Source organism: Propithecus coquereli, unplaced genomic scaffold (assembly GCF_000956105.1).
Source record: "Propithecus coquereli isolate 6110/MARCELLA unplaced genomic scaffold, Pcoq_1.0 Scaffold32, whole genome shotgun sequence".
Lineage (NCBI taxonomy): Eukaryota > Metazoa > Chordata > Mammalia > Primates > Indriidae > Propithecus > Propithecus coquereli.
The window spans coordinates 5,320,904-5,334,332 of record NW_012148841.1 but is presented as its reverse complement, the minus strand read 5'-3'; the positions used below and the strand labels follow the sequence as shown (position 1 = coordinate 5,334,332).

General features: G+C 40.5%; 1 protein-coding gene across 2 annotated transcripts in view; it reads right to left on the bottom strand.

Moving 5' to 3' along the window:
* Positions 1 to 12,900, bottom strand: part of LHFPL3 (lipoma HMGIC fusion partner-like 3) — a 503,530-nt gene extending 490,630 nt beyond the window's left edge. Inside the window, exon 1 of one of the 2 annotated variants that reach the window (XM_012650316.1) lies at positions 12,352 to 12,900. In XM_012650316.1, coding sequence (XP_012505770.1) covers positions 12,352 to 12,784 — 433 coding nt within the window. In that variant the 5' untranslated portion in view covers positions 12,785 to 12,900. The remainder of the gene's footprint in view (positions 1 to 12,351) is intronic. The other variant, XM_012650317.1, reaches the window with a different exon arrangement.
* Between the last annotated feature and the right edge of the window lie 529 nt (positions 12,901 to 13,429).

Sequence of the window (13,429 nt, the reverse complement as noted above, 5' to 3'; positions counted from 1 at the left end):
ACACAAAAAACATTAACTGATCAACACATAAGTGCACATATAAGAATAACATCTATTGGATGTTGGGCAGGGGGAAGGGAGGAGGGAGGAGGGGACGGGTATATGCATACACAAAGAATGCAATGCGCACCACCTGAAGAATGGACATATTTGAAACTCGGACTTGGGGGGGAGGAGGGGCAAGGGCAACATACGTAACCTAAACATCTGTACCCCCATTATATGCTGAAATTAAAAAAAAAAAACAAAAAAACAGAACAGCCCTTGTCAAATGAACTCAAACTGATTCCAGAACTTTTCCCTTGTCCTGTACACCTTAAGTTCAGCTGAAAAAATTCTAAACGGCCCTACCACAATGTAAATGTGCTATACTGACTTCCAGTATCAATAGTTCCAGATTCTCTACTTGGCCTGTTTAGGCACAGACACTTTAGTGGGCACTGCGGCCATGGTAGGGCGATGGGCCGATGAGGGGGCATTCTGGTGAGGATTAAAAAGAACGCTCTTTGAGTATGAGATGGGGGAAAAGGTTGAAGTTGAGCAGGGAAGTGTGGTTTTTGAAAGTTTTCCTCCAAAGAACCTGCTACACTTCAGGTTCTCAAAGAGATAAAATAGGAACCAGATTGAGTTCAGATTCCACTAAAAAAGAAGAAGAAGAAATTTTTTGTGTCCCGTGAGTGGCATCGGGTGGAGAATGCTATGTGTGGGTATAGCAGGCAGTATTCCTTTCCTTTTTGTTTTGTTGAAGGAAACAGAGACTGAAATATGTAGGTAGGAGCGAGTAATTAAATTAGGTGCCTAGTTTTTCATTCTGATCATGTGAAGCATTATTTGCTTATGCCTGGGGTCCATGTTCCGAGTTATCTTAAGCATTGCTTTTAAATTCTGAATAGTCCCTAAAGTTTCCAAAGAAACAGAATTTCCAACTCTACTTTTTAAATTTTCAAAATATGTTCAGGCTACTACAGAGATGCAATCAATAATGCCCAGCTCATGACCACAAAGACCAAATGGCTGTTTAGAATCCTGCAGTTCTGAATTCCTCAACTTCTCAATTCTCCAGCGACCTGCTCAAGTCATTTCCATTTGTCCATCTCCAGTCTAAGGAACAACAGCCAAGATATCCTGATAGGGAAGACCATGCTAATGAGTCCTCTGAAAAACTAGGCTGCCGGAAGTCACAACTTCTTCAGAGGTCAGATAAATCATAGAGAGTAATTTCAAAGAATTTTATAATATATCAAGGCCAGAGGCTGCAGAAATAGCCAGGAGAGGTTGGCTTTTTCCTTGTTGGTAAAGGCGTTTTCCCTTCTACTGAATGTATTACGATGAATCCTTATTCTTTTTCAGCTTTCATATTTTGTTCTCCAACCCCCACCTCCTATAATGTAATCCTATGATTAGTGTCAGAGAGAAAATGACTCTGGACCCAACCCTGTAAAAGGCAAGTTCTGAGAAGCACAAGATGGCAGGGCTGGAGCTCCCTCTAGAGCTCATCCTGCCCTCAATGGAGGGGTCTTCAGTAAAGCGAACTAGAGCTGGTGGATCCTGACCCATTTCCCCATCCCCACCCATCTTACTGCAGAGCCCTTTCCAAAGGACCGAGGGCTCTGGAAGAGCAGAGCTATTCACCGTGACCTCCAGGACTGCTCAGCAACGCTTGCTGGTGACTCCAAAAACAAAGAAAATGAAGAGTCTAATCGACCAACAGTATTTAGTAAGTTCTCTTCTCAACATTAACTCTGTGTATACACCACGACAGGGATCTGTAGAATGCTCATTTGCTCACTGTTCAGTCAGCAGTTTGGCTCATAGTCATAGAAGTAGTCATAGCAAGCTGATATTCTGATATTACAACAAACTGGTGACTGTAGACCCCAAATGAAAACATTAATAAGAAGTCATGTTAGGGTTCTTTTTTTTTCTTTTTTACTTTCTTTAGAAAAGCTAAAGAATTATAAGGAATTATCATGTTAATGAAAAACAGAGCAACATAACCCTCATTTGAACATAAATCTGATAATCTGAAATCACTACCTTCTTTGCTTAGGAAAAAAAAATACAGATTCACAGATATAACATTGAGAAACCTAATTTTCAATGTATTATAGCCACATTTAAAACAGCACAGAACAAATGCTACTTCCAATTTGTTCCTGATGTTATTAGAGATCGAGAATATTCAATTTTGCTTTTGATAACTATGAAGAGGAAATAATTTGGGTAACATCTGATAATATTTCTCTATCATTTTGAGGAATTTAATAAGAATGACTGAATGCTTGGATCTTGACAGTCAAAAAACTGTCTTGTCCACGTCTTCAAAACATGGTTTCCTTTTTTCAAGTTTGTTTAGGTGAGATTATAAAACAGTTCAAAATTATCTCCAAAATACATTCCTGTTACTTTTAGTCAAATAAATGGAAAAGCTAGACCTGTTAACACAAAATTAAACTCTTAACTGAATATGGCATTTTGTCAGTAATATATAAAATCTATTATAGCAATCACAATGGCATTTTTATAGCACTGTGCAGTTTATAAAAGCCATGTACAACCATTATCTTTTTCAATCCTCAGAAGAAGGTAGATCTGGCATATATAAGTTGTGATACTAAATTGCCTTCATTAGGTTGCACATTGTAAGTTCAGCTTTTCTGCCTACTAAATTTTCTGAATACTAATCATGCCTCCAGCCCTCATCTCTTTAGTAGTAGTGGTAATAGTAACAGTAATCATAGCTAACATTTTTTGAGTGCCTACTACATGCTAGGTTGAGTTTTAAGTGTTTTTACATGCATTAATTCAATAATCCTAAAAATATAGTAGATATTTTTAAGTCTCATTAGATTGAGAACATCTAACTTTAGATACTTACCTGTCTGTCTAGGATTGTTCCCTATTTTCTTTCTGCTTTAGTTTTGTCCTACCTTTGACGGTTTTTCTAACATTTACTTTCTTGGCAAAAGCACAGAAACACTTGGCTAGCAAATGTTATTTCTTTAATGTCTATAACTTTCAATCTCTTTTTTTGTATCTGGAATAAAATTGTATAAGCCTTACAAAAATAAAGTCAAGAAAATGAAAAGTCAAAGATAGTTAGATGACTTGCCCAAAGTCATTCAGCCAATAAGATGGCAAGTCAAAATGCAAATCTTCCGACCACATATTCAGTTCCTCTTTCTCACTCTGATGCTTCCAGAAGCTTCTCAAGTCTATCATTACCATCTCTGGAACTGTGTCTGTGACTTAGCAATCCTGTCCGCCTTCACCACCACCATTAACAAGCAAACCTATTGAGAGCGTTTCTATATTTACTGCAGGGTAGGAATGAGTGACATAGAGCCAGTGACGCTGATGTTGCCCTTGTCCTGTAGAAATTCACAGTCTAAGACGAATGGCAATGATATCAGAGGAGTGACCAACGGGACGTTATGGGAAAAGAACCTCCCCGGGCTCTAGGTTAGAGAAACGAAAAGGATGGGATAAGGGATACCTTGTCATACCTAAGTATGAATGAAGAGGAAAGTCTGGTAAACATATAATTATTTCCACTCTAAGTAGCAGCTCCTTCCTTTCATGACGACACAGAATGGTGAAATATTGAAGACTTACACTAAACAAATGCACATTAAGTTGGGAGGCAAAAAATAGTGGTAGAAATGGAACTGCACTGGGAATTATTTAATAGATGAAGGTTGACTTCAATTTTATCAAAGTGTCATTTTGGCAAGACTCTTAATTTCTCTCAGACTTGGTGGCAATATGGAGGAGAGTTTGATTTTGGCTCAAACCACTTATTGGCTCTGTGACCTGGAACAACTCTTTGAGTAATTTTCTAAGCCTCAACTTTCTCATCTGCAAAATGGGTATAATAATGCTAACCCTGTAAGATTGTTGTGAGGGTTAAATATACTAAAATAAAGGTTTTTGCAAGTGGTAGTTGCTCGACAGTTAGTATTTACCATTATTTCTTCACCTAGAAAATGAAGAGACTATGCTAAATCATTTTTAATATTCCTCGAATTTTCTAAGGCCTATGAGTCTATATCCATTTGGCATTAGGTTAAGTACATTTGTCAAATGATTTTTTAGCTATATCATTGCTCAGAGGTAGACCACGTCATTTTTTATAGCACAGAGGGTCAATCAAATAACATCTGGGAAAAAATTCTAATTTTCAATTAACCCACAGTCTAATTGGAGTACATTAGCAATAAAAGACATAAATGGAGGTGAGAAAGGAAAACCAAACAAAAATGTCTCAAAACTGCTTAGGTTAAGTATATTTTATCTCATCTACCTTCTGATACAAAATTACCTCTGAATGGAAGCAAATCTTTCACAATTTTCCAAACAAAAGATTATTTTTATAAATTCATACTAAATCATCTTTTCTCTGGAATAGTATCTTTCAAACATTTTCACTACAGCCTACAATAATACATTTTACAATGTAATCTAGTTCACACACACGTGTGTAAGTATATAAATGTTTTAGAAAATAAATGTTTCATAAAACCCTTATCTTCTGCATGGCATTCATGCAGAATGAATATTTTTCTACTATTTTAATCCAAGTTCTAGTGATGATCATTACCTACTAACAGATATCATGATCATTAAAAGGCCACCAATCATTATTTTTAAAACATGGTAGTACAGTGTTCTTTTCTCTATGAAGGTTTTTTGTAACATTCCAAGTGGTTAGTATTAATTCTATGCCTTGTCCAGTCAACCAGTTAGAATGTAGATATTCAGTTAACTAATATTTGGCATCACACAGACCCACATTATTGCTGGCCATTAATCATCTGAATCTTAGATGAATTCAAGTAACCTAGCTTGTAACTATACATGTTCTTACTATGCCCTGTAAATATATTTGCCCAAATACTCACTGTAAGTTCCCTTTTCCCATTACAGGCATTATAGAAATCAATTTCACCTCACAATCTAACTAGATTTTCAACAAGAAACTACAGGAAGGCCTTTCATTTAATTTTACAATGACCTTTTCTTTCCTAGGTTGGCCTATTTTAATCCTCCATATTTCCATCTGCCATACAAGTTCGATCATCTCCCTTTGAATAGCTTGATCTGAGAGTCTATTATAATTCCCTCTATGGGAGGTGGAGCCATAGTTTTTCCTTCTCAGTCACTGGGATCTGCACACAGCTCTGCACCATACAGCACATTCCAGCTCTCTGCTTGTCCTACGCCGATACATTTTCAAGCCATTGATGATATCAAATTCCGCAGGCTTTTGATGCTATCGAATTCCACAGGCTTTTTCAACCTTGAATTTCACAGTCTCTTTTCTATTCATACTGCATTTATTTTTGGTGTCACTCTTCTATGTCCCTGTCATTCTTCACAGCTGGATCTGTTTGCTTGTTTTTCAAATACTGAGTCTTCTGTCAATGATGATATACATTTCCCATTTTGATTTCGCAGCACCTCGCTCTTCATCTTCATTGAAATCAACTAAGGGCCATGCAGAACACCCCGCCCCCCAGACTACTTCCACATCCCTGTGATGCATTCTATACTAAAGCCAAAGTTGAGTCCTCTTCAAACTTGTGTCTGCCATTATTTTCTAACAGGGCAAAGAATATGGAGAACTCTTGATTAAATTCTGCAAGTCTGCTTCTGAGTTAAAGCCTCTTTTCAGGTCTGCAACTATTATCATTCATTCCCAGTACCTTTCACTACTCTTCCCCTAGCTCTTTCATAGATAAGTGATAATCTTAAAATTTCATGCAATTAGAAGACTAACTTCACTCAGACTATCATTTAGGACATCTCCTCCTATTGAACACACATAGGCAATCCCTACCCTGCTGCAGACCTTGGTTTCATTAGGCTGGGAAAGATGTCAGAACCTAAATATGGCAATTCTGTGCCAGCAACCCTACTTCAGAAATGCCTGCTTTCTTTTTTCATTCTTCCCAGTAGTAGTCAGATACGGCTGATGTCTATATTGGTCAAAAAATTATTTATCTTCCTCTTACAAGCCACTCATTTTTCTGTTTCATTTTAGCAGAATAGATGAGAAATACGCTCGAGATTACACTTAGGACAATTTAAACTACGAATAGTACCAGGATCTTGTTTAGTGGGAGTGTCATAGAATCACAGTCATAATTTGAGTGCTTATGTTTTTAATTATGATACTAATTACGGAAACATTCGGGAATCAATGAAAGATTTTTTTTCTTTTTCACATGAACCAGTGACTTTTCATAACAGCACTATGTTTAAGTCATCAAATAACTTATCTGTTATTTGTTATATGAAGCAGCCTCTTACTTTACATCATTATTATTATTGTCTTGTTATTATTAAGAATAAAAGTTAGCTCCTTGCTTTTTCCTCATATCAAATAAAAATTCCAGTTGACTCATGATGACAAGGAAAATTCACATCAATTAAAGCTGCTGCTGACCCCTAAAGTTTAAATATATTATGGAAATTACACTTTAAAACTAGACCACTTATCATGCTATTAAGCCCCCAAATTAGAATTCTCCTAGTGTGTTCTTTGCTTCATGCCAATTTGATCCAAAGTTCTCTCCACACCTTCCCAGAGTTTATCTGCCCACACCATGCACAGAAGTGCACTGAGCCACATATTGCCACTTTAGCTATGTGCTCCGCTGTTTCTTTCTTTTTCTTTTTTTTTCAAATTTGAAATTTTGCTCACTTTGAAAGATTTCTAAGGGTATGTACATAAAGTGTAATATACTGACCTGGCCATCTGGACTCATCATCCCAAACAAAAAGAGCGATTACGAAATAGGGGTTTTCATGTTAAGCATCTGATACCACACTCTGTTCACACTCTGCTTTTATTATTTATTTATAGAAGTATATAAGCACCTTGGTAACATTTTTACAGTGGGAAAACTGTTAAATGTGCAGCCTTGCACCAAAGGAAAAAAAAAACTCCTAAAAATATACCATATGGGTTATATGGGACCTGTTATTCTTCACAGATGTTCACTTAAAATTTCACTGTTATAAAAGGTGTTTGTTTTGACATTCACATCAATATATCTCCTATTGTCACATTCCTTGTTATATTACGTATAAGGAAAAAAAAGTTTCTAAATTATTTCAAATCACTGTCTTGTATGTTTGGCTTGGTAACTAGAAAATTCTTGTAAGTGGAATATGTTGTTAGAAAATAAAAACCGCCTTCACCAGCAGTACACATTATTCCCTCTACACCTAGGAGAATGTTTGAAATGCTCTGGTAGAGAGAAACCTCTCGTTAGGGTCACTCCATACCAGTGAATGTAGGAGGGATAAGCAGCTCTTTGAGGCAAGTGCTTGCTTTCTCACGTTTCTCAGCATTAGCCAAATGGTAAAGACTGATGGTTATCCTGAACACTGAGTCTGCACTTGAGTAGACTCCTGTCTCCTCTTCAGAGCACCCCCATCAGTGCTCTGCACACTCAGCACCACCACCCTACCTCAGCAGGCTCCTGGGAGTCCAAGAAAAGCACGTTTGCACCAATGCCCAGTAGGAAGAAATGGGAAAGCCTGGAAAACACACCGTCTTGTCCTGTCCTTATTGCTCCTGAAGGAGCATAAGGAAACCCAACCTGAAACAGGTCTCTGTTCTTCATGAAAGAAAGCCCGATCTCTTGATTCTTAAATAAAACCTCCATCTTGGATGTTTTTTTTTTTTTTATGAGAAACCAAATGGTAGGGGAAAATCTGCTAAAACCTGAGATATGATTATCTCCTAGTGTTGTAATCAAGAGCATTACCTACACATCAGAAAAACCCCCATTTGGAAAAAAAGCTCATCATGAATTAGGCTGTCAAATCACAACCTTTGCCATCAAAGAATATGAAAGAGTTCTTTCAGTGTGGCCACTGTTGATGCCACAAACCATAAAAAAATAAAGTATCATGGCTTTCAAAGTATACAGCGTTCACTTCTCACCATGGCATGTGGGAAATTTAAAATTACTCCTTTCTCCTTTCAATCTTCACCCCATTAATCATTCATTTTTTTTTATTCATTAACTCAACAAAAAGATTGCATACCTACTATGTGCCAGACATGCACATACTACTGTGTGCCATGATAAAGTAATAATAATAACGAGACAACAACAGCAACCATACCCAACACTCATATAGTGCTTGCCTACTATGAGTCAGACACAAAGCATACACGTTAGCTCATTTAATCCTGGCATCCATCTCCTGTGGTACATATAATTATATGCCTATTTGCAGATAAGCAACTAAAATATAGAAAGATTAATTCCCCAGGTCATACAGTCAGTGAGTGTCAGAGCCACGCTTCAAATGCACATCTTTTAACTCCAGTGTCCATGCTCTTGACCTCTATGCTATATAAAGAAAAACAGACAAGGCCTTATGGAACTTTCAGTGTACTAGAGAACATGGACATTAAACAAACATGCAAATGCACTGAAGTTTCAAACACTAATGAGATCTATAAGAGCAGGGTGCCATGAGATAGGATGGTATACCATTGCAAAGGCTCTCCTTGCAAGCTAAGAAATGCAGTGATTACCTTTGGTGCTTCTCATCTCACCTAATGAAAAGTTATAAAGTTTAAAAAAGCAAGCCAGCTAATAAGAATTTAGGAGAACTAAGGCCGGCGGCCTGGGGGAACTGACTAAACAATTCAGCCCTTAATCCTTGCCATGAAGCCTTGCCATCTTGGTGGCCCTTCTTGTTGGTACACTGAGAAAGATGACAGATGAGGAATCTGGGGAATGCCACCCACTTCTGTCCTTATCCCTCCTGAATAAGAAAGCCAATCTGGATCAGGTGCCCCTTCTTCACAGATGAAAGCAAGTACCTGTCCTCATCTGCTGCCTTTGACCAAGAAATCCATGATGGGTGTCTACAAAATCTTAAATTCTACCTTAATACTTTGCCTTATTAAAAAAAAAAAAGATTTCTTTGGCCTAAAATGGTGAACACATGGGCTTCTGGAAACAATTCAAGGTATGGCTTATAGTCAGTAAAACAAAGCAAAAACCTTTTCTATTAGTAGACTCAGAAATCAACAGAAATACTAATTTAAAGAGAACAAGAAGCAGAGAATCAAGTTCCCAGAGGGACAAAATTCCCTTTCCATATCGATGAAAAATATCTGGACTTTATTACCTTGTTTGACCAATTACAGATCCACTCCTTCCTTTTTAGTGTTAGAGAAATCACACAGAAAGAAGCCTCTTTTTTCTCCTCAAGAAGTTGTCTGTAGATTTGGGGAAGGTTTACATCTCTGATTGTCATTATTTACTTTATGTATTATTTTTATGTCTTCAGTCTTGATATTAGGCATGATCCATAAGTACAGGATTACATCCAAAGATATTAGCTCCTAAGCCTGTGTTTCCTAGTTCCACACTACTGAGGCTGATAAAGATTTAGAATGAAGAGGGAGAGGGTAAGGTGATTATAATAGCTCCATTAATTATATGTTTTTCACACATCTAGGTAGATAAGCAACATCATTTTCCAGTCAAATAAATTAATTTTTCTGGTTCACTGTTCAGAATCACAAAAATAATAATTCTTGATATTGTATTACCACAAGAAAATCTCCTGTTTCATCATCTTAGTATATCATTTCATATAGGATTTTATATTCTACCTGGCTCTGATTTAAGGTGTTATTATATTAAAAAGCTTAGATAACTAAACACACAAGTGAATCATTTGATTTCCAATGAGGGTTAAACAGCCTCTAATAAGTATATGGTACACTAAGTCTCATCTTTCATATTTAGCAAATTACACTTGAGATTAGCCTAGGTACATTTAAACAAGAAGTAGGAGAAGGCTACTCAACATTAAAGAGGAATAGTCCACAGGTTAGAAACTACACTTTCAAAGTAACCTACAATACATTATGTAAAATTTCTTGTTAGTGCTGTAAGACTTAAAAAAAATCCTGAAAACCATGTTAAAAATGTGACATTCTTTAGAAACATCTTCTGTATCTCATTCCTTAAAAATCTGTGAATATAATTGACTTTGATTCTCATTTGACCTGTCATCATAATCCATTCTTCTTTTATTAATATACTTCATTAATGAACAAAATCATGTCCTATAGTTTACCTACAAACAAAATGCCAAATAAATTGCAAATAAAGGTTTTTAAGAAGTATTCCACTTAAGGATCTGGACTTCTCCAAAATGAAGTAAATGCCCTTGTATCTTTAGGATAAAGGCTATCTCCACTTTCTACATGACATGGACAACAGGAGCACATATTTATATCAAATGTCTGAAAACATTATATTTCACTACCCCAGAATAAATGATTTTTGTGCACTCTATTCCAGAAAAAAGAAAAGAAAAGAAAAAAAAACCATTGTAATAGTTGCAGTTTGTATTAACTTCAAAGCTGGTATTTCTTTCCCAAACCTCATTTTTTTCCTGTCCTTTTAAAAAAAAAATTGGGTTTAGAGTATGAAACCTCATAAAAATCAAATATTTGAGAATATGTTATTGAGAAATCACCTGCAAATTACTTTGAGACCTTTGAAAAACAATCTAATTTGAATCACCGGTCTAAATAGGTCATTTAACTCAGAATTAAAATTAGCTGTGCAGGGTCAATTCTTTTTTTTCTCCAACATCTGCATCCTGCATGTCCTATTCTCTTCAAAGTCAAACCAGAACTGAGTGTCAAGAACAACCCATAATACCCAAATTTATTCCAAATCTCAAAGTTATCCTTCTCTTGAAATGGCCATAAAGGTTAACATTATATATAAAAACACAGAGTGGGTGGGATGCTTCAAGAAGTTAGGACTGGGGGGAGAGGGAGATGCAGATTACATTTCAGCAGGATAATAGTGTGCATGAGAGGGCTGGGTCTCTACTGGTGCTCATTTCTTGCTTTTCTGATACCCATTTTCACAGTATGTGGCAAATTAAAATCAGCTGAGACATACTTAATACAAAACAAATACATCCATACAAGTTTAGTCTTCCACAAGCTTCTCGTTTGTTACTATCAAACTAGCCATATAAGATGTTCCAACCTTAACAACCCTAACGCTGTTGTCCAGCACCTTTAAGGATTTAATCATCCTACACCACTCTGGTAAATTCAGGAATTAAATTCCCACTCCCCAGAAAACCTTCCCAAGAACAGAATAAACGACAAAATCTTGAAACCAACATCTTTAAGAAATGACAACAATAAAACAAAACAAAGCACAAATGAAAAGTTTGGCTGCCTGGGACATTCAATATTCCTGCAAAACCAGACCATCCATAAAACCAAAAGCATCTCAACAATGTTGGAACAGGAAGATGTCAAGGATCTTGGGACCCCTGGCTTGAGAGGGAAGGGCATCTAAGGCTGCTGGCAGAGAAGGAATCGGCATCAGGGGAAGTACAGCAAGGAATCAGTCGTGTTTCAGAACTCTTCAAAGCCACCAGGACAGGCACCCCCATCTTTTCGGGGTTAAAAGTAACTTTGATGCTCAGACAAAAGTACTTTCATATGCTCCAGCTAGCAACAATCTATCACCCACAGACGAAGTGATCAGAGATGCTAATGAAACAGGTTTTCCTCTCTGTTGACTTCCCTAAAGCCACTTCCCAAAAACGGGTTCTTGAGAAATCTTGATTTCCTGGAGACCCCTGTTGAAAGATGAAAGGGAAGGACCTTTTGCACTGACAAGGAGGCAAACCGAGACTTCACATTGGGGAATTAATAGCGAACGTTCTAAGCTACATTTTTCTTAAAAGGGTGAAACCAGAAACAGAATTAGGATTTATTCATCTCCAGACGAATGATCAAATATCTACAACTGCCCGGGACAGAGAGAAACAATTTCACTCCAGTCTCCCCGCCCCTCGCCCCCGAGAAACAATGACAGAAATAGTCCCAGAGAGGGGCAGGGCAGACTGGCTGTTCCTTCCACTACAACCTCTCCAAATCCGCTTTTCACTTCACTGTGAGTGTTCCTCCTTAGTCCCTCAGCACGCGCCCCCCCCAAATCTCTCTAAGCCGCCGCTTCTCCGCCCCCCATCTCTAGTTCTGAGCGGACTCGGCCCCACAACCGCGCTGCCTCCGGCGCGTCCCTCTGGGTGGCGCCCCGCACACTTGGGAGACTCACGGAAGCCCCGGGACGGGGCGCTAGTGCCTGGGCTGGGGAACCACGGGGGTTCCGGCCTCCCGGGGCTCCCGCCCCCCACACCTCGACGCCTGAGCGGATTAAGTTGCTGGGCGCTCCGCGGTGCGCGCGGCCCCGTCCCTCCCACTCTGGCCCCTCCCCGGCTCGGACGCCCCGGGTTCCCCAGCCTCCGCGGAGGTGAGCGCGCACTCACCGGAGGTGAGCTGCATCCAGGCACAGATCTTGTACACGGTGGCCGTGTTGCAGAAGAAGAAGAGGGTAAAGCAAATGATGCAGGCGATGATGAGCATCATGGAGAGGCCGATAAAGAAGGAGGCGGCTTTGAAGGCGCCCGAGGGCAACGTGGAGAAGTCCGTGAAGCTGCCCCTGCAGGTCAGCTCCCGGGAGAAGCCGTTGCCGATGCAGTAGTGGAAGAGCCCGAAATAGCCGGCTTGCGGGGTGTCCACGCCGTCGCCGATCCAGTAGGGCTGGATGAAGCACACCACGTTGACGATGGCAAAGCAGATGGTGAAGATGGCCCACAGCACGCCGATGGCCCGCGAGTTCCGCACATAGTTGGTGTGGTACAGCTTGGCAGCCTCCTGAGCCGGGAGCATCGCGGCGGCAGCGGCGGCGGCTCCGGGCATTCTCCCCCTCCTCCTCCTCCTCCTCCTCCTCCTGGTCCTCCGCCTCCCCCCGCCTCTCCGCGCGCAGGAGACACACTCACGGAGCCTCGAGCTGCAACTCCCCTGCCTCCGCCTCAGCCCAGCAGCACCAGTTTCAGAGTCTGCATCCTCGCTCCCGGAAGGAGGGCGGGGGAGCGCGGAGCACCCCTCCGGCTCGCCTGGCACAGCCTCCCGGCCCCCCTCCCTCCCTCGCTCCTGGCCCGGCTCCGGCCCTCCTCACCACCCTCCACCCCTCTTCCCGCCGCTGCTGCTGCAGCTGCTGCAGCTTAAGGCGGCAAATCCCGCGCGGAGCACCGTGGAGCGCGAGCCCCGGACGCCTCCCACTCCGCTTCCCGCCTCCCGCCCCCTGCCCGTGCCCAGGGGCGCAGAGGACCGCGGCGACCCTGGAACGCCCCTCAGGTGGTGGGCGCGCACCAAAGAAGCGGGCCTGGGTTGGGGGGGGCGTCTACGAAGGGGGCGGGAGCATCCACAGGGCTCCTAGAGACAACGCCAGGATCCCGGTGGTGTGAGGGGCCGGGCTCCAGAGGCTGATTCTGGGAGCATTTCATCACCGCACAGCAACGTGCTTCGACCTCCGTATCTTTGCAGAGGCGCGAGGGGCCGCGC